We start from the raw sequence: 20,541 nt of genomic DNA on the forward strand, positions 1-20,541 counted from the left end.
GGCATCTCACATGTGAACGGTTTTAGAACGACTGACACTTACTTTTAATAAAACTACTGCAATATGTTGACACAAATAAAAGACTAACCTTATCTACAAGCAGTTCATGCTGTCATATAAGTACAAGTATCTTTAGTTGCGGCAATAAGAGCGTAGAAAGCACAACGTCCTCACAGGTGGTGCAGTGGTGGTGCTGCTGCATTGCAGTAAGGAGATTGTGGAAGATTGTGGGTTTGCTTCCCAGTTCCTCCTTGTGTGGATAGCACTTTGAGTACTGAGAAAAGCGCTATATAAATGTAATTTATTATTATTATTATTATTATTAACGTGTCCAGCATGCGGTCGTCCAGGCAAGAGTGCACCTTCGTGCAGAAGTACGCCAGCCTCTGAGAAAGCACACTCTGCCTTCACTGAAGTAGGCGGCACAATCATCAGATACTGCTACACTTGTACTAAACAACGCCCGCGCTTGACGTTGCCGCCACTTCACCGCCATTTCAGCTTTTACTGATGCATCCAGTTTCTTGTCATCATTCTGTGATGGCAAGTTTCTTGGCACAGATAATGCGGATAATGCAATAGACTGACGCATTGCAATTTCAAGTTGCTGTTCAAAGCTGTTGACTGATGATGATGATGGCACCACCTTATTTATTTTCAACTATAACTCTGTTATTTCTTGATCGATTTTTACACTTTTACACTCTATATCTGCGAGCTTGGCCATTCCCGTTTTCCCATGAATTACAGCAGTTTCGATTACCGGGAGCCCGGGAAAGGATTCCCTAGCCTGGACCAAGTGGAATTGAAAACCTAGCAGGTCCAAGCGGGGTCGGAAATAAAAGACAAAGAGTAGAAGACAAAGTAGAACGTCGTAAAGAGGTTCAAAAATGTTGGCGTGATACACATGCAGAGCAGGTTAGAGATTATGAACGTACTAAAATTCAAAAGTCTCAAAAAACTGATAGTAAAGATCGCATTAGTGCTAACAGTCGGAAATTATTACTCAGTGAAATAACGGAACAGCGAAAAGAGATTGAATATATGGACATAGGTGATATGACAGAAGTATTTAGATATTGGTCGGCTTTAAAGTTTAAGCCGGAGACTTGTAGATCATCTAATTCATGTTGCCATCAGGGAAAGGTAGTGTTTCCTTCCAATGAAGAGGCGTATCTGCAAGAAATAAAAGATTCGTTGTTTGGTGAAAGTGAAATCCACAAACACTACAGGCAAAATATCCAAACCTACAATAATCTGTTCACGTTCGCATCATTCAATGCTCAAAACGTAGATTTACACGATTCAGGACCGTACACTATGAGAATCTGTGGTCCTGCAACAATTAAAGCTACTACAAGTTTAATTTCAAAGAAACCACAATTCGTTCAGGTTTATATTTATGATCATGGAGAAGCGATGCAACATAGAATCGAAAGAGTTAAACGATCGAACGTATTAGAAATTCTACAGCCAATAATGGATACAAATCCACACATCCAAAATTATCTTACTTTACATAAAAACACAGACAAAAAAGTTTTCTTAGATTTCTATATGAATGCGAAAGATCACACTCCCGTATATAATAAACCAACATGTGATGAATTGTCAGTGATAACAGTTTTGAAAGATGGAGATATAAAGACAGAGTTGATATTCGTGTTTATACAAATTGCGATTCATCACAAGTGACAGATCCAGGAAATGACTAGTGTGTAGGGCCCACACAGGGGTTGGTGAGCGAAGCAAGCAGGGGGCAGAGCCCCCTGGTAATCTGTTAAAAAAGTGCAAATCATAATTCATGACAATACCACCACGACACGTATGAAATGCGATGCAGTGTCATGTGGAAGTTAGCAGGGCCTCTTCTAGAAAACGTACCCAAATTGCAAGTATACTCACATATGTCACAGTCATAACTCACGTTGATGTCATGTCAGCCAGTTATGTTTTTGTGCATCAATATTCGGACATGCTTATGGCCTACAAATAAAATGTGAGTTTCAGTGTTTCGACAGGAAGTGTGAAATTAACCTCAAAAGTTGGGCCCCCTTAGACGTGGGGCCTAGGGTGGTCGCCCCACCTGCCACCCCCAAACACCGCTTTTGGATAAGATGGTCTGTGATTCTGAGCAGGCATTCTTCACATTGCAAAAGTACCATTCACAACCACAAGATTCTGCTGGGAAGACCATTAATCTACCACGAAGCAGAGCAGTGAAGGACTGGGGTCATGTCTTCTGTCCATCTTCATGTCCTCCACTGACTCTGTCCTGAGCACCAGAGGTCTACTTGGTCAATTGTGATTGCATGTATTTTAAAGTGTGCACCGTCTTTCTTCTTTCAGCATACGATTGTGCTGCCATTCCTGCTAATAGAAATCTTTCTGCAACCACATGTGTATCCAGAGAGGAAGCATGGGATGGCCCTTCTGGGACTGTGCTCTGCAGGCTACCTCAGCTGGTGAGACACCTCGCACTTTTATGGTTGACTTTATGGATGTGAACTTCTTGAACTTTGGTACAGTTTAGCAGCCATGGATAAATAAGCTCATTCCGCTTAAGTACATACTGTATGTTGTGTGGCTGATACATCAGACCGATACTTCTGTATCAACAACATTTATTCCTATAGCACGTTATCATAGAAATGAAAGTGCTTTACAAGATGAGGAAAGAAAAAAAGATATTATTATGTACCAGATAAATACTTTAGTTAGGGTATCTGTTGAGTATTCACACCCTTAGAACTTTTATTTTTAGACCACAGACCAACAGAAAAAGATTCCTTAATGTCAAAGTGAAAACTGATTTCTGCGCAGTGGTCTAAATTAATTACAAACACAGGGGGCAAGCTAAACTTGAAGAAAATGGGATTTATTAGATAATGGAACGAACCTTAGCAAAACTTGATAATGTCATTTCTCAATGTCGTTCCCACCCTTCTCAATGCACTTGCGTCACCTGCCTGGATTCCAGCAGAATGAAAGGTTGTGTCTTGTCCTCACAACCACTCGTGCACCGCTTTCTTCACATCGTCATCTGTCTTGAATCGATGACCACCCTGATGTTTTTTTTTTAGTGGTCCAAAAAGGTGGAAATCACCTTATGCCAAATCTGGTGAATAAGGAGGATGTGGCAACACCTCAAACTTCAGTTTCTCTAGACAAGCCTTGGTGTCCTTAGCAGTATGTGAGCAGGCGGGCATTGTCTTCCAGCAAAAGGACCCCTTGAGACAGCAGTCCCCACCGCTTGGATTGAATAGCAGGCTACACATTGGTCTACAGCAAGTCGCAGTAAGTAACACTAGTTTAGGTTTAGGTTTAGGTTTAGGTTTATTTGTCATATATAGGTTAACACAGGGTCAACATACAATGAAATGTGTATGATGAGAAAAACAAGTCACTCAGCCTAGATCCAATAAAGCTAAAAAATAACTTAAAAATAATTTTAAAAAAAATTACAAGTTAAAAATAGACTAGCTATATAAAATAAAATGTGTACATTTTAAAAGAAGTTATAGAGCAATATGAGTTGATGAGCAGCAAGTACAAATGACAGTTATTGCACAGATAATGTTTTATAAGTGCAGATGCATGTTCCAGTCAGTATTCAGAGTGTATGCAGGTACAGTTTGTGTGTGAGTAGTGCAATGTAGATGTAATGCAATGTAGGTGTAATGTAAGTGTTCAGGTGTTGCTGTTGAGGAGTCGAATGGCCTGGTGGTAAAAACTGTTCTTCAGTCTTATAGTCTGAGCAGCCAGACTCCTGTATCGTCTGCCAGACGGTAACAAGGAGAACAGCTGGCGTGCTGGATGGCTGTGGTCCTTTATGATGCTGCTTGTCTTACGCAAGCACCGATGGAGGTACATGTCTTCAATGGCAGGGAGACTCTTGCCTGTGATGTGCTCTGCTGCCTTCACCACTCTCTGTAGTGATTTTCGGCTGCTGGCAGAGCAGCTCCCATACCAGATGGTAATGCAGCCCTTCAGCAGACTCTTGACCACACTCCTGTAAAAGTTTGAGGTGATGTTGGCATTCATGCCAAACTTCCTCGGCCTCCTCAGGAAGTAGAGCCACTGGTGAGCTTTCTTAACCACAGTGTCTATGTGAAGGGTCCACGAGAGATCCTCGGTGATGTTTACTCCGAGGAACTTGATGCTGTTAACCCTTTCAACTTCTACGCCGCTGATGTAGATGGCCTGGTGTTCTCTGCCTTGCTGTTTCCAAGACCATCTCCTTGGTTTTGCTGACGTTACAAGACAAGTTGTTATCCAGGCACCAATTACTCAGTGCCAGCAGCTCCTCTCTGTAGGCTGTCTCATCGTTGTCAGTGATAAGGCCTATGATAGTTGTGTCGTCTTCAAACTTGATGATGGTGTTTGTGCCGTGTTTTGCAACACAGTCATGGGTGAACAAGGATTACAAGAGGGGGATAAGCACACAGCCCTGTGGCACTCCTGTGTTTAAAATGAGTGATGAGGACATGTGTTTGCCAACTCTCACCACCTGGGGCCTGTTTGTGAGGAAAGAGAAAATCCATCTGCAGATGGCCGTCCCCAACCCAAGGTCGTCAAGCTTGAAGACAAGTTTTGAGGGGATGATGGTTTTGAATGCCGAGACTGTAGTACCCCTCGGCATGGAGTGTTCGACAATAACTCGGGTCCAGGAGCAGTGGCAAGGACTAGACAAACCTTTTATTCTGCTGGGATTACAGGCAGGTGGCACAAGTGCATTGAGAAGGATGGAGACGACATTTGATCAGTTTTGTTAAAGTTCATTCCATTTTCTTACAAATCCCATTTTTCGAACTTTAGCTTGACTTCCTCTCATATAAAACACAAAATTAGTGTTCACTCCTTCCAGTCGATGTTTAGTAGGTGCACCTCTGCACATTTTGTGGGCACAGGTCTCTTGCTCTCAGTTTCCCGATTTTCTTCTTTGTAAAGCTGCTCTGGCTCTGTCAGATGCCATGTTGATCAAGAGTGAGCCACCATTGTCCAGTCCAGCCTCACAATCTCAATTATGAGAAGATTTGGACTTTGACTTGACTACTCTAGGATGTTCACGTTGCTTTTTTTAAATCCTTTCCTGCGTGGCTTTGACTTCATGTTTGATGTCTTTGGCACTGCCGAGGTAAGGGATACCACTTTGAGATGAGAGGGGGCACTCACGTTTACCGTCCCATCTTTTCCATCCACAACCCCGCAACCGTGAGAAGCCACCACGTGAAGGCAACTGACTTGGTGGCAACCCCCCTTCCAGTCTATAAAACCCACCAGGAGGATGTTGTCTGCTATTGGTCCCCCTAACCCAGAGGTAGGCAAAGTCGATCTTGGAGAGCCACAGTGGCTGCAGGTTTTTGTTCCAACCCAGTTATTTTATGAGAAGTCAATTATTGCTGATGAAGCACTTGCTGCTCAAGTGACATTTTCTGCTTCATTATAGTGGTCTCTCTTGTTAAGGTTCCCCACCCTTAATTGCTTATTTCAGTCTTAAACAGCTGCATTCACTGTTTTAATGGCTTCTTATTAGTAATTAGACGCAAATGGCAATGGATCATTTATGATTTGAAGCCTAAAACAGATTCATCTGTCACATTCTACTCTTAAGTGTTTGATTAAACCAAATAGTGCATGATGAATCCATACAGGTGTATATGGAAATAAGTTAGATGGAGAACTGCTGGCTCCATTGTCATTTGTATCTTATTGCTAATAAAACGTCATTAAAACTACTGAATGCAGCTGTTTAAGACTAAAATAAGCAATTAAGGGTGGGGAACCTTAATATGAAAAACCACTAAAATGAAGCAGAAAATGTCACTTGAGCAGCAAGTGCTTCATCAGCAATAATTGACTTCTCATTAAATAACTGGGTTGGAACAAAAACCTGCAGCCACTGTGGCTCTCCAGGATCGCCTTTGCCAACCTCTGCCCTAACCCGAACCGGAGCAAGCTCCCTTGTGTTGCCACAGCTGCCAGTCTATACTTTATTTGAGCAAGAAAAGCCATGTTTCCTTGGAGCCATCACGCCCAGTTTAGTTTGGTTTTATTTTATTCAACACAGACCCCCTGGTTGGTGCCCTCAACATTCTGAAGCGACTTGTGCACAACTCTCCTCCGGGCACACCATGTGATCCCTTTATGGCCACAATTTACACTTTCTAAGATGGATATTTTGCCAAGTCACAATACCAAGCTGAACATCACAGTGGCCTCTGGGCTCTTTACAGACCACTGGAGTAATCTGATCTCAGTCCAGCACAGACTCTGGAATGAAGTCGAGTGGGAGGCTCCCAGCATAAACGCATGGATAAAAACCTGCAGGAACCATATGACTGTTTAATCAGCGTGGGGCAGAATCAATAAGGAATATTTCCAGCACCTGCCTTGTAGGACTCACGCTGCTCCTTGACAGATAAGGGCGTCCCACTGAACCATCGAGCGTATTGAAACTGATTAGAGGCGGCTACAGCGGTGGATTTGTTTTAATACTTGGCTGTTTTGCTTCATGATAACTTTGTAACTCATTTTTTTTGGCAGGGTGGTGTGGATTTACATAACGGTTGGAGCCTGGGTGTACCCTCTGCTTGGGAAGCTCAGCCCTTTGGCGTTGGCAGTGTTCTTTGTGGTTAGCACTGGCCTTGCATTCTCATTGTACGTGCTGGGTGAAGTCCTGAATGCCTACACCTGGGGTAAGTACCAGAAAAACCCAAACTATTAGTATCTCATAGAGGCTGGGATCCCGTCCTGGCAATTTTCACATTTACAGGGGATTCACTGCGACAAGCAGGCCCAGTACAGACCGTGAACATCCTTCATGCATGAAAGTAGCTCGAGGTGCTTTACAGTAATGATAGCTGAAGAGAGTCACAAAGGAACTCTTATTTATGCCAGATCAGAGAATCAAAATGTCAGCTTCATCGCCAAACACTATGGCCAGATGGTCAGTAACAACAACAACATTTTTATAGCACATTTTCATACAAATGAAGTAGCACAAAGAGATTTACAGGATGAAGAAAGAGAAAAAAGACAAAATATATAAGAAAATAAAATTAGGCAATACTAATTAACATAGAATAAAAGTAAAGTCTGATGGCCAGGGAGGACAGGTAAAAAAACTCCAGACGGCTGGAGAAAAAAAAAACAAAATCTGCAGGGGTTCTGAGGCCACGAGACCACCCAGCTCCCTCTAGGCATTCTACCTGACATAAATGATCTCAATCAGTCCTCATGGTATTCAGGGTTCACATGGAAGAACTTGATGATGACGGTCATGTGGACTTCTGGCCTTTAATCCGTCAATGTAGGGACATCACGGTGCTTTGATCAGGTGGTGGAGATCACAGAAGAGAAAGTAGGGGTTAGTATGGATTTCGGAGCCACCATGTATGGTATTGATAATTAATTGATTTTATAGAACATCAGGATTAAACTAAGATGAAGCTATGAGAAGCCATGTTAAAGTAATGCGTTTTCAGCAGTGTTTTAAAGTGCTCTACTGTATCAGCCTGGCGAATTCCTACTGGCAGGCTATTCCAGATTTTAGGTGCATAACAGCAGAAGACCACCTCACCACTTCTTTTAAGTTTAGCTCTTGGAATTCTAAGCAGACGCTCATTTGAGGATCTAAGGTTACGATTTGGAGTGTAAGGTGTCAGACATTCAGAAATATAAGATGGAGCGAGATTATTTAAGGCTTTATAAACCATAAGCAGTATTTTAAAGTCAATTCTAAATGGCACAAGTAACCAGTGTAGTGACATCAAAACTGGAGAAATGTGCTCGGATTTTCTTTTCCTAGTTAGGACTCTAGCAGCTGCATTCTGAACTCATGTATAATCGATTGATGTCTTTTTTTCTTAGTCCAGAGAGGAGTGCGTTACAGTAATCTAGTCGACTGAAAGCAAAAGCGTGAACTAATTTTTCAGCACCTTGCTTTAAGTGAAAAAATGCTGTCCTAGTAATCTGATTAATATGCAATTTAAAATTCAGGTCAGAGTCAATAGTTACCCCTAAATTCTTTACCTCCGTCTTGACTTTTAAATCTAATTCATCAAGTTTATTTCTAATACCCTCATTATATCCATTTTGGCCAATCACCAGTAAGGAGAGAAGAACTGAAAAACTCCAGTTGGCAGAAAGTTGGAGAAAATAAACCTCCAGAGGTTCCAAGATCAAAAGACCACCAAGACCCACTCTGGACATTCCCTGAATGTCACGTCATTGTCTAACTTGCTTAATCCAGACCAGGGCTGTGGGGGGAGTGCTGGAGCCAATCCCAGATAGCATAGGGCACAAGGCAGGAACAAACCCTGGACAGGACGCCACTCCATCTCAGGCTGAACACACCAAACACACCTTTGGGCCATTACCAGTATATCTAATCTTCATGTCTTTGGATATTTAGAGGAAACCAGAGCACCCAGAGGAAATCCACACAGACATGGGAAGAACATGCAAACTCCATACTGGGGGGACACAAACCTGGTGTCCATACGGCGAGGCAGCAGCGCTACGACTGCACCAACATACCGCATTCCATGATTGTGTCACCATTAACAGGATACTCATATGGAGTCCTCTTCATCTTCCCAGCAACATCTCAAGTGGCTCTAGCCTACGTAGACCAGAATATATAAAACATACAAAAGTAGTGATTAGCGACTAGTCTGTCAAACTTCTTTAACTTCTTCTAAAGCTTCCTCCACATTCATGTGGGGTCGCTATATCTGACCAGCTTCCTCTGCTCTCATCTGTCGTACACTTCTTCACTTCCTTAGATCCCCTGTCACACCGTCCATTCACTCTCTCTTTGGTCGTCCTCTTCTCTTCTGTCCTGACACCTCCATGTCCATGATTCTCCTCCAGACCAGAGAAGATCGATTTGCAGGGATTGAGTTATGAGAGAAGATTAAGAGAGCTGAGCCTTTACAGTTTAAGCAAAAGAAGATGAAGAGTAGACATGTTTAAAATTATGAAGGGAATTGGAATTGAGGTTATGACTTTAAAAATGAGTTTAAAATGAGTAACTGGTACCGTCTACTATTTGAAATTTGAAACTCAGAGGACCTGTTGAAAACTTTTAAAAATATGATAGATAGATAGATAGATGGATATTTTATTAAATATTTTATTAATCCCAAGGGGAAATTCACATACTGCAGCAGCAGCATACTGATAAAAAACAATATTAAATTAAAGAGTGATAACAATGAAGGTATAACAGACAGACAATAACTTTGTATAATGTTAACATTTATCTCCCAGATGGAATTGAAGAGTCGCATAGTGTGGGGTCTCCTCAGTCTGTCAGTGGAGCAGGACGGTGACAGCAGTCTGTCGCTGAAGCTGCTCCTCTGTCTGGAGATGATCCTGTTCAGTGGATGCAGTGGATTCTCCATTATTGACAGGAGCCTGCTCAACGCCCGTCGCTCTGCCAAAGATGTCAAACGGTCCAGCTCTGTGCCTACAATAGAGCCTGCCTTCCTCACAAGTTTGTCCAGGCGTGAGGCATCCTTCTTCTTTATGCTGCCTCCCCAGCACACCACCGCATAGAAGAGGGCACTCGCCACAATTGTCTGATAGAACATCTGCAGCATCTTATTGGAGATGTTGAAGGACGCCAACTTTCTAAGGAAGTATAGTCGGCTCTGTCCTCTCTTGCACAGAGGATCTGATCAATGACATTTTAGAATAAGCTTCTATATCAGGGTGAACGATGCTCTTCCTTCCTTGCTGCTCCAAAGATTGGCTTTGTTGACTGGCAATACTCTCTATCTGTCGAGTTGGGCTTGAATTTGGGGTTTTGTTAAGTTTGATTTGATTTTATGGATTATTATTTGCTTTCAATAAAATTAAAAAAATGAGTTCAACAAGAAGGTTGGAAACGTTACAGGTGGAAATGTATTAAGGGTAAATTTCACATAAACATTAGGAATTTCTTTTTTTTTTATTTATTTATTTTTTATTAATTTTATTACAATCCATACAAAGCAATCAAGTTTTACAAAGAGTAAAATTAAGTTAAGAACAGATCGATCCCCACCCTGAGAGAGAGAGCAAGCCAAACGCGTAAAATTTAAGGCTTGTAAAATACCTAAATTAATTAATTCTCTGTGCTTTATGAACTTATTTTAAAATATTACTGATTAGATCCTGCCATGTTTTGAAAAAGTCTGTAGATCCTCTAACTGAGTATTTGATTTTTCCAATTTCAAATAATATAACACATCAGTTTCCCACTGACTTAAAAGAGGAGAGTTTGGGTTCTTCCAGTTTATCAGAATAAGTCTGCGTGCCAACAGTGTAGTGAATGCAATCACAATTTGTTTGTCTTTCTCCACTTTAAGACCCTCTGGAAGAACCCCAAACACAGCTGTTAATGGGTTAGGAGGGATTGTGAGTCCAAGGCTGTCTGAGAGGTAATTAAAAATTTTTGTCCAGAATAATGTTAATTTGGTGCAGGCCCAGAACATGTGACCTAGTGAGGCTGGGACTTGGTTGCAACGTTCGCAGGTTGGATCATGCCCTGGAAACATTTTGGAGAGTTTTAGTCGAGACAGATGTGCTCGATAAATAATTTTGAGTTGTATAATTGTATGCTTTGCGCATATGGAGCTTGAGTGAATTCTCTGCATTGCTACTTTCCACTCCTTTTCTGATATATTAATTGAGAGTCATTTTCCCAGTGTCCTCTTGGATCTTTGAAAGGAAGGGATTGTAAAATGATTTTATATATTGTAGAGATGGAGTCTAACTCCTTGAGATTGAGCAATATTTTTCCAGCATGGATGAGGGTGCAAGATGAGGAAAATCTGGAAGGTTCTGTTTAACAAAGTTCCTGATTTGAAGATAGTGAAAGAAATTGTAGCTGGAATGTTAAATTTGGAATGTAATTGTTCATAGGATGCAAAGACGTTGTCTATATAAAGATCTCTAAGCAAGTTAATTCCAAATTTTTCCAGATATTAAAACTGCATATGTTTGTGAAGGTTGAAAGAGGTGGTTCTCTTGCAGGGTGCCACAGATAGAAGCTTCTCCGTCTTAAAATGCTTTCTACATTGGTTCCAGATTCTAAGTGAGTGGAGCACAATTGGGTTATTAGTGTATTGCCGATAGCGTGTGTTTATTGGAGCACAGAGCAAGGAATACAAAGAAGTACTGCAGGATTTTACTTCTATTGCGGTCCAAGCCTGTGTATGTTCTTCTATTTGTGTCCAGGTTCTTATCGCCTGTATATTTGCTGCCCAGTAATAAAACTGGAAGTTAGGTAGAGCCATGCCGCCTTCTGCCTTTTGTCTTTGTAGGGTCGCTCTTTTGATGCGTGGATGTTTTGAATTCCAAATAAATGAGGTTATTGTTGAATCTAATTGCTTAAAAATGATTTATTAATGTATATTGGGATGTTTTGAAATAAAAAGGAGCTTAGGAAGAATATTCATCTTAACAGTGTTAATTCTTCCAGCTAGTGTGAGATGAAGGGTTGACCATCTATGCAAGTCTTGTTTAATTTTTTCCATGCAGACGCTAAATTTTGTTGATAAAGAGCTTTATGTTTACTTGTGATGTTTACCCCGAGGTATTTAAACTGTTCTGCAATGATAAAAGGAAGGGTGTCTAATCTAATATTATATGCTTGAGAATTCACGGAAAGAGTACACTTTTATTCAGATTAATTCTGAGACCAGAGATCTTTTGAAATTCTGTGAGTGCTGCTAAGACTGCAGGCACAGAATTTTCTGGGTCGATATATACAGTACCATGTCATCTGCATATAATGAGATTTTCTGTTCCAGTCCTTCTCTGCTAATCCCCTTTATCTGATCAGTATTTCGACAATGTATTGCCAGTGGTTCAATGGCAATGCAAACAGCAGTGGTGACAAGGGCATCCTTGTCTAGTGCCACGCTCTAGTTTAAAGTAGTCTGAGCAAATGTTGTTGATGCAAACTGAAGCTTCTGGGTTAGTATACAGTAATTTAATCCATGCACAAATGTTCGGGCCAAACCCAAACTTCTCCAATGTAGTAAAAGGTATTTCCATTCAATCATGTCAATGCTTTTTCTGCATCCAATGATAATAATATTTCTGGGGTGTTTGATTTAGTTGGTGAGTATATTACATTAAACAGTCGAAGATTTGAAGATAAGTGCGGCCCCTAATAAATCCAGTTTGGTCTTGTGATATTACCGAGAGGAGCACTTTCTCCATCCTTCTAGCTATGATTTTAGAGAGTATTTTAACGTCGTTATTCAGAAGTGAAATTGGTCTGTATGATGCACATTGTAATAAGTCCTTATTTTGTTTTGGAAAGACAGTGATTAGTGCTTGGCGAAAGGTTTGTGGAAGAGATTGGTTATCTCTGGCTTCTGTAAATGTTGCTAATAGGAGGGAGCTAGCTGAGCGGAGAATTTCTTGTAAAACTCTGCAGGGTAGCCATCAGGGCCTGCTGCTTTCCACCTTGGAGTGACTTTATAGCATCTAGTAATTCTGATAATGCCAGAGGTTTATCAAGTTCCTCCACACTAAAGCGTCTATTTGTGGTATCTGTAATGTATCCAGAAATGCATTAGATTGTGTATTGTCTTCTTTAAACTCAGTAGTATATAGGGATTTATAGTAGTCTCTGAAAGTGTGCATTATATTTTTGTGTTCGATGATTTTATCTCCATTCGTGTTAGTGATTACCGAGATTGCGTTGCGCACTTCTTGCTTGTGAATTTGTTGAGCTAAAAGCTTATTAGCTTTCTCCATGTTCATAATAATGATGTCTGGATTTGTAAATTAGTTGTTCAGTTTCTTTAGTTGTCAAGAGGTTTAATTCTGAATGTAGAGCCTGCCTCCTCCTATGTAGAGTCTCGCTTGGTAGTCTGGCATGTTCTTCATCTATTTTAGTAATTTCGCTTTTTATCTCTGCTACTTTCTTGGCCTCGGATTTATTTCTGTGGGAAAGATATGAGATAATCTGTCCTCTTAAGAAGGCCTTAAGAGTTTCCCAGAGTATTCCTGCAGAGATCTCGGGGGATGTATTTGTCTCTAGAAAGAATTTGATTTGTTTGGATATAAATTCAGTACAATTCTCGTCAGCTAATAGAAGCGGTTGAGGCCATCTGGGTGAGTGTATGGGGCTTAGTAATTTCAGCTCCAAGATCATAGGTACATGGTCAGAAATAACAATAGCATCGTATTTACAAGATTTAATCTTAGGCAAGAAGTTATTGTCTATAAAGAAGTAATCAATCCTTGAGTAGCAATGATGTACTGGTGAGTAGAAAGAATATGTTCTTGAATTTGGGTTTAAAAACCTCCAGGGGTCTGATAAGTTGTGATCAGTTATAAACTTTGTAATTATTTTGCAGTGTTAGATGCGTTCCCCTGTGGAGGAAGTCCTATCTAAAAGTGGATTTAGAACACAATTAAAGTCCCCAGCCATTATAACTTTATGAGTGTTCAGATTGGGAATGGATGCAAATAAATTTTGTATAAATTCCTTATCATCAACATTAGGTGCATAAACATTTATCAAAATCATTTTACAGTTAGATAAGTCTCCCATGACCATTACATATCCCTTCAGGATCCAATACTACATCTGATGCTACAAATGGTACTGTTCTATGTATGAGAATTCCCACACCTCTAGTTTTCTTTGTAAAACTAGAATGGAACATTTGGCCAGTCCAGTCTTTTTGCAGCCGGAACTGATCCTTGCTTAGTAAGTGGGTTTCCTGTAAAAATACTATTTTAGCATTTAAACCTGTTAGGTGAGAAAATACTTTCTTTCTCTTTAATTCGTGATTCAGGCCTTTAACATTCCAGCTTACAAGTTAACTGTCCCATCATGGAGACACTGATTCTGAGTTTTTGATGTCATTTTATAGTCTTATTATAATTATAAAGATTGAGAGGATAGATTAGGTATAGATCAGGCCTGCTCTCTTTCTGTCCCCCCCTTAACCCCCCACCCTCCCCTTTTGCCTCCCAAGTGAGGCTAAAACCCACTTCACACAGTCCCAGTCCTCTGACATACCCAGAGACAGAGTACGTCCAAAGCAAAACAAACTCCAATGCAGCAATGCTTTAGGGTTAAAAGATAGAGATATATCTAAAAAAAAAAAAAAGGAGTTTTGCACTTAAAATATATATATATAGTGTTCAGCAATTTTAGTGCATTAAGATGATACACCCAGATAATAAACCCGGGTGATGGTGTTAAAAATGTGCCCAAAAGAAGCATAACAAGTCTTAATGCAGTAATAGCAATAACAGTAAACCAAGGGTATGATATTGAACAGTCTCGTTTAGGGTAAAGATAAAATAATTAGAAAAGAAAAAAGACAGAAAAAAAAAGATTAATTAAGCACAATAAAACATAAACAGATAGCGCCCTAGTAATACTAAGTAATAATGAGAATATATTAGAATATATGCTGATAAAAACCCGTATTTTAAAACGAATAGATCAGACAAAAGATTATTAATCTTTGTTTTATCATTAACCGCCATGATTCACTATTATGTATCAGAATAGTCCCGGGATCAGCTTTCTTAATTCCTTTTCTGCTGCTTCCTTGCTAGCGAAGACATAGAATTGACTCTGCCATTCCACTGTCAGTTTTGCCGGATACAGGAGGCTGTATTTGACACTGGCTTGCCATAGCCGCTGTTTAATATTATAGAAGGCTGCGCGTTAATAGCTGTTGCTGGAGAGAAGTCAGGGAAGATACGAATGTGGTTATTTTCATATATCATATCTTCTTTGTTTCTGAGGAGTGCCATCACCTCTAGCTTAAATGATAATCGTTCAAAACGAACTATAAAAGATCTTGGTCGGAATCTGACGGTGTTTGATCCGCGTACGCGGTAAGCCGCTGCTATCTCAGATTCTGCTTTAAAGTCGCCCGATTATTTTAGAAAAAAGTTCAGCTGCGAATTTCACAGGGTTTGAACTTTCTCGATTCTCAGGCAGACCTTCAATTCTGACATTATACCTTCTACTCCCATCTTCTAAAGCAGCCAGTCTGTCTCCAAGTTTTTCTCCGAGTTTTTTGCATTCGGAACTGACATTTACTGCTCTTTCCTCGGCACTGGCAGCTAAATGTTCGGCCATTTCAATCCGATTCGTGAATGTCTCCTTAAGATGCTCCAATTGATCAGCAAGCGTGCTCAGTTTAACCGAGTTTTCCTGAATGTGCTCTTCAATTTTACCCAGCACCTGTCGAAGCTCGAGTTGCACCTCTTGACGCAGCCTTTCAATTGCCTGTTGGAATTCATGTCGCAGCCATTCATTGGCCTGTTTCATGTCCTGTTTCAATTCCTGTTTCAGAAAATCCCAGATGCTTGGAATAAGTGACCAAGTAGTGTGGGAGGCAGTAGGGACATTCAAAACTCGACTTGATGTTATTTTAGAAGAATTAAGTAGACGGGACTGGCAAGGTTTGGTGGGCTGAATGGCCTGTTCTCGTCCACATTGTTCTAATGTTCTCATTCCATTTTAACACTATTTCCTGTGTTTTCTTAAAGATTTCCCCAACTTTAACTGTACCTCTGAGGCTCTCATTTATTAACAAACACAACTGCATTTTATAACAAGAACCAATTTCCACATCCGCCAAGTAAAACAGAATGCTAGTGATTTCCTAAGAGATTAAGAAAACTGGAAATTAAAAAGATGGTGTTTTTAAAAATGTTTGCTTTGCACCCTTACCCATCATAACCTACCATCTATGGCGGGAGGAGTGAAAGCTTCAGATTTGTCAAAAATTTCGATCTTCAGTTTTCGACGGATCTCAGCATTTTACATCTCCTGCTACTGAAAACATCAACACAGTTACTTGAGGACGGTTTAGAGCTAAAACCACTGGACAGAAAAATACCAAACTGGAAACTTAAGCCTGTTATCAGACGCCGATGTGCTGATTAGATTTTGAGCCAAATCGTGCAAGAGAAACAGGCGCTCTAGAGCAGGGGTGCCCACACTTTTTCAGCTTCTGAGCTACCTTTAAAATGACCAGGTCAAAATGATCTACCTACATTAAAAATTATATATATATATATATATATATACTGGGTATCAGAGGTGGGTAGTAACGAGTTACATTTACTCCATTACATTTACTTGAGTAACTTTTTAAAAAAAATTGTACTTCTAAGAGTACTGTACCATACTTTTTACTTTTACTTGAGTACATTTGTGAAGAAGAAACGCTACTCTTACTCCGCTACATTGGGCAACACTCGACTCGTTACTTTTTTTCCATTAGATAAAGTCTTACAGACAATTTTCAATCTGCTCTGTAGCATATGCTGTCAAGTTGCGCACAACTTGCTTGCTTTGACGCGAGGTTTTGGATGATCCCCAAATCAAGGCTCTGCAGCTCTGAGAACAGATGTTGCATTTTTCGCTTGAAAGCATTAACTGAGCTAATCACAATGACCATGGTTTTCTCTTTTCTTTGCAGCTGTAAATTAAGATCATTCAACATGTTGGTCAGATCTGAAAACAAAAAGCCAAGTCTAGTGGCCATTGGTCGTTATTAAGTTGATTGTATTCTGCATGTTTAATGACAAGGAGAGACTCCTTTTTCTCCTGCCAGGGGTCTTGAAATCTCAGCAGGAATTTCTCGTTAGCCATCTGCCTCAACGAAGGCATCTTTTATCATCTCTCCATCTTGGAAGGACTTCTTATGCTTAATGATCGAGTGACTCACCCGGAACGTTGCTTTGGTGTGTCTGCCTTTGCTTTTGAATTCAGCCAAGTGAAAAATGATGGCTGTCCGATTAACTGAGATTTTAGATCTCTCTCCTTTTTCTTTCTCAGATCGCTTTTCGGAAGGAAGTCAGTTTCGTAGTTTTTATGAACAGTTCAAAAGTGCCTTTCCACATTTTCCTTCTTTGGAATAGCAATGATAGATTGACAGATCAGGCAAACGCACTTCAATTTTGACATTGTGAGAGAAAAAAATCCTCTTCCAATTACACATCCAGCCCATAAACAACATTTTTTTTTAAAATCCCTTCTTTAGTCGATACAAATTGGAAGGCTAACTAGATAGCCTGAGTTCTGCAGTAGCTGGCACGTTTGATTGTGCGTGCGGGATGACTAGTGTGTTAGAAGAAAAGAGATTTCAGACTGGCCGCCCTGTATGTCAATCAAGTAGCAAATGCCATAGAGAGGATACTGTATATGATAGACTAACATTTAAAAACAAAATTTTTTGAATGCAACGCAATCTACCTGCACTACCTTTCCAATCTACCGGTCGATCACGATCGACACATTGGGCACCACTGCTCTAGAGGAACCGTCAAATACCGTAATTCTGCAATTAATTATGAAATCTTCTCGTTAATTGCTATCATAATGACCTATTTTATGATCAGAAAGATCAGCATCAGAGCGGTAAATAATTACTGAAATGTTAGAGAATAGTTCGGGTAACTTGGTTCCTAAGACACAAAACTTACTGACACTCACGTTCACAGTTGTACTGGGATGGCGTATCTTTAGCGATAAATACAGTATTCCATATTTTCAGGTGTACAGAAACAGAAAGCCACCTCACTTCTTCCTTCATGCTTCACTGAGAGTTTACAAACACAGATATTAGTGTCCCTTATTGTCTTCTGTCCGCACCACCCAGATGTTTTAAACTCCCAAAAATGGAGACGTGTGGAAGAACTCTCCACAGTCGTACATTTCCGAAATCACCAGGTCGACATTGCAATGTGGATGGATGAATAAAGAAGACTTTTGATTGCACGCTTATTTGTTTATGCCCTTCCCTGATTGGCTCCTCTTAATTACGACTTACTGTATTTCCTGAATGGTCACCCTTCAAAGAAGAACACCACGTCCCAACATAGCAGACATGGAGGAGTTGCTTTCCATGGTGTCGCTCGTTGTGTTGCTTACCTGTATGCATCTAAACTGCGTTTGGTTCAGTTTGAAAGCTATAAAAGTCAATTTACGAGTGTCAGAAGTCACTCAAAAAAGAAGGCAGCCACCTGTATATTGTTCCTGGCTGCAAATGGATAGATTCAAGGCATAGATTTGTACAGGTTGGAGTCCACAACTGAACCGATTTGCTGGCACAAAGATGCTGGCTTTAAGGGAGAGAGGAGGAAGTGACATCAATAGTGGGGCCAGAACCAGAAGTGGTATCATTGGGGCCGGGGCCAGAAATGATGTCATCAGTAGGGCTGGAACAGGAAGTGATGTCATTGGGCTCGGGGACCAGAAGTGACATAATCAGTGGGGGTTTTGGAGTTGGACAAAACCAGAAATGGAGTCATTGAAGCAGGGGTCGGAAATGAAAACATCAGTAGGGCTGGAACAGGAAGTGATGTCATTGGGCCCGGTGACCTTAAGTAACGTCATCAGTGTTTGGGGGTGGGTGGAACCAGAAGTGGCATCTTTGGGGCCAGAACCAGAAGTGACGTCTTCAAATCCAAGCGGAATTTCACATAAGCGGTCTGGAGAGAAGTGAGAGAAAGAGTTTGTGTACACCGCCACCCCCTGGTGTGGCAGGGAATTACCAGTCAACACACATCAGTATGGCCGGCGATGTTAATGCCCCTTGAAGGGTACACGTGTGCCCAGTGTTGATGATCATCAATGTCATATGCATTTTTGGTCATTTTAGTGAAGACGGAGTTACTTTTGTTAGCTTGAAAACGCTATTTGTTTAAAAATGCCATTTTGAAATGAAAATGCAGCAGTGTAGACAAATCCTAAGATTACGATTACAAATGGTGGGGGAACAAGCAGTCCAGAATATTAGGAAGTGCTAGATTGTGTACCGTAGAGCCTAATATACAATTCAAATTATTTTTAAATCAGCTCTAAAAGACACAGGTAGCCAGTGCAGTGATACTAGGGCTGGCGAGATATCCTCAGAAGTTCGTTTTTTAGTTACGATTCTTTCTCCTGCTTGTTGGACTAACTGCACCCGAGTTAGTTCTTCTTTAGGTATTCCTGATAGAAATGCATTACAATATTCAAGTCATTCGAGACACTTTAAGAACATGTCTGCCTTTGCATTTTTAACTTGTTTCAAGCAGCTACAAAAATATACTTTTAAATAAAAGATAGGTGTGAATATGTGAAGCTCTGTGAGGTCGAGATTGCCATGAAAGGCACTATAATTTGATCCAGATCAGTTGGTAACAGTGTAAAGCCTTTGTGGCATTGTAATATTCAGCTCCTTTGATTTAGTCGGGTTAAGATGGAGAGGAGGAGAGCAGAGCTGCCATGCTGAGAGGACTGAGCTAACAAGGAGAGGTGAGGCCATCACCACAGAGGCCTCTGGTCATCAGACATCCAACTTCAGGCTTTACTGCAAACTTTACCATCAAGGAAATGGAAAGAAGTGGGTCTGGAAATCTTGGGGGTAATCGAACCAGACACTGACAATGTGCTTCCTTTTTACAGGAGAAACACCAAAGAAGGCGAAGACGAAATGAGGAAGACGACAAGAAACATTAGAAAGTGGGCTGAGCTCGTGCCCACTAAATGATGATGGAGGTGGATGGGTTTAGTCGCTGTCCATCTTCTTACTTTTAATCTTCTGTATATGAAGGTCACTTCAGCCATAAGTAGTCTAAAATATTCTGTGAGCACCGGGGGACTCCTGAGGTGATTTATTTGGGTGATTGATTTACTTTGTGTTTTGGAGGGTCACCCACTCTGCCCACTCTTTGCATGACAGGTGAGAAGGATAAAGCGCTCTTGTCTCTTAAGGCTGATTTAACTTCTTCTAGCAAACAGATTTAGTCCACCCAAAATGTTACATATTTCATTATCTGTTACTTAGCCCCTCTTGTTTGTAGTGACGGCCAAGAAAAATGATTTATTCTCGTGTCTCATGGAGAACGGAGCTAACAGAATTCCTAATACACCCGATCTGAGGGAGAGCCACACTCAGGCTGCGTCCACACTGCTATGTCTTCATTTACAAACGCAGACATTACTCTCTGTTATCGCATTTCCTCCACATGGCCCCAGCAAGACTTTTCAAAATGCTCTCCAGCGCCTTATGCTTGGGAAAATGCCGTTGTAATTTGGACGGTGGGACAAAGGCACTATACGAGCGCCTGACACGACACAGACAGACACACTTATAAAACAAATAAATGTTTTATTTTTCTTCGTCTGTGGGCAACGCCTTCCCTGTTCCCACAGGCACAACACAGTCCCAATACGCACAATAGCACAATCACCACAATACTTCTTCTCTTTATCCTCCACTCCTCTCTGGCAAGCTTTGTCTCCCTCCTCCCGACTCTGGCTCCTTTTATAGCCCACCCGGAAGTGCTCCAGGTGTTTGATGACCCATTTCCGGCTGCACTTCCAGGTGTGGTGGAAGAACCACCCACATGGGCTCAGGAACCCCTGGTGGTGGCCATGGACCCCAACAAGCTTGACTTCCAAAATCCCATGCAGCCCATGGGGGCTGCCATCTAGCGTTCCGGGGGAGGAACAGTCCTGACCAGGCTTGTTCCCCTGGTCCATACAATGAAGAGGCATCCCGG

The 20,541-nt window shown here is 41.0% G+C and overlaps 1 protein-coding gene across 1 annotated transcript in view; it reads left to right on the forward strand.

Moving 5' to 3' along the window:
• LOC120515897 (androgen-dependent TFPI-regulating protein-like) overlaps positions 1-20,324 on the forward strand; it is a 53,331-nt gene extending 33,007 nt beyond the window's left edge. Inside the window, exons 4-6 of the mRNA XM_039737257.1 lie at positions 2,350-2,465; positions 6,547-6,698; positions 19,442-20,324. Of these exons, the coding sequence (XP_039593191.1) occupies positions 2,350-2,465; positions 6,547-6,698; positions 19,442-19,473 (300 nt within the window). The 3' untranslated portion in view covers positions 19,474-20,324. The remainder of the gene's footprint in view (positions 1-2,349; positions 2,466-6,546; positions 6,699-19,441) is intronic.
• The last annotated feature ends 217 nt before the right edge of the window (positions 20,325-20,541 follow it).

Source organism: Polypterus senegalus, chromosome 15 (genome assembly GCF_016835505.1).
Source record: "Polypterus senegalus isolate Bchr_013 chromosome 15, ASM1683550v1, whole genome shotgun sequence".
Classification (NCBI taxonomy): domain Eukaryota; kingdom Metazoa; phylum Chordata; class Cladistia; order Polypteriformes; family Polypteridae; genus Polypterus; species Polypterus senegalus.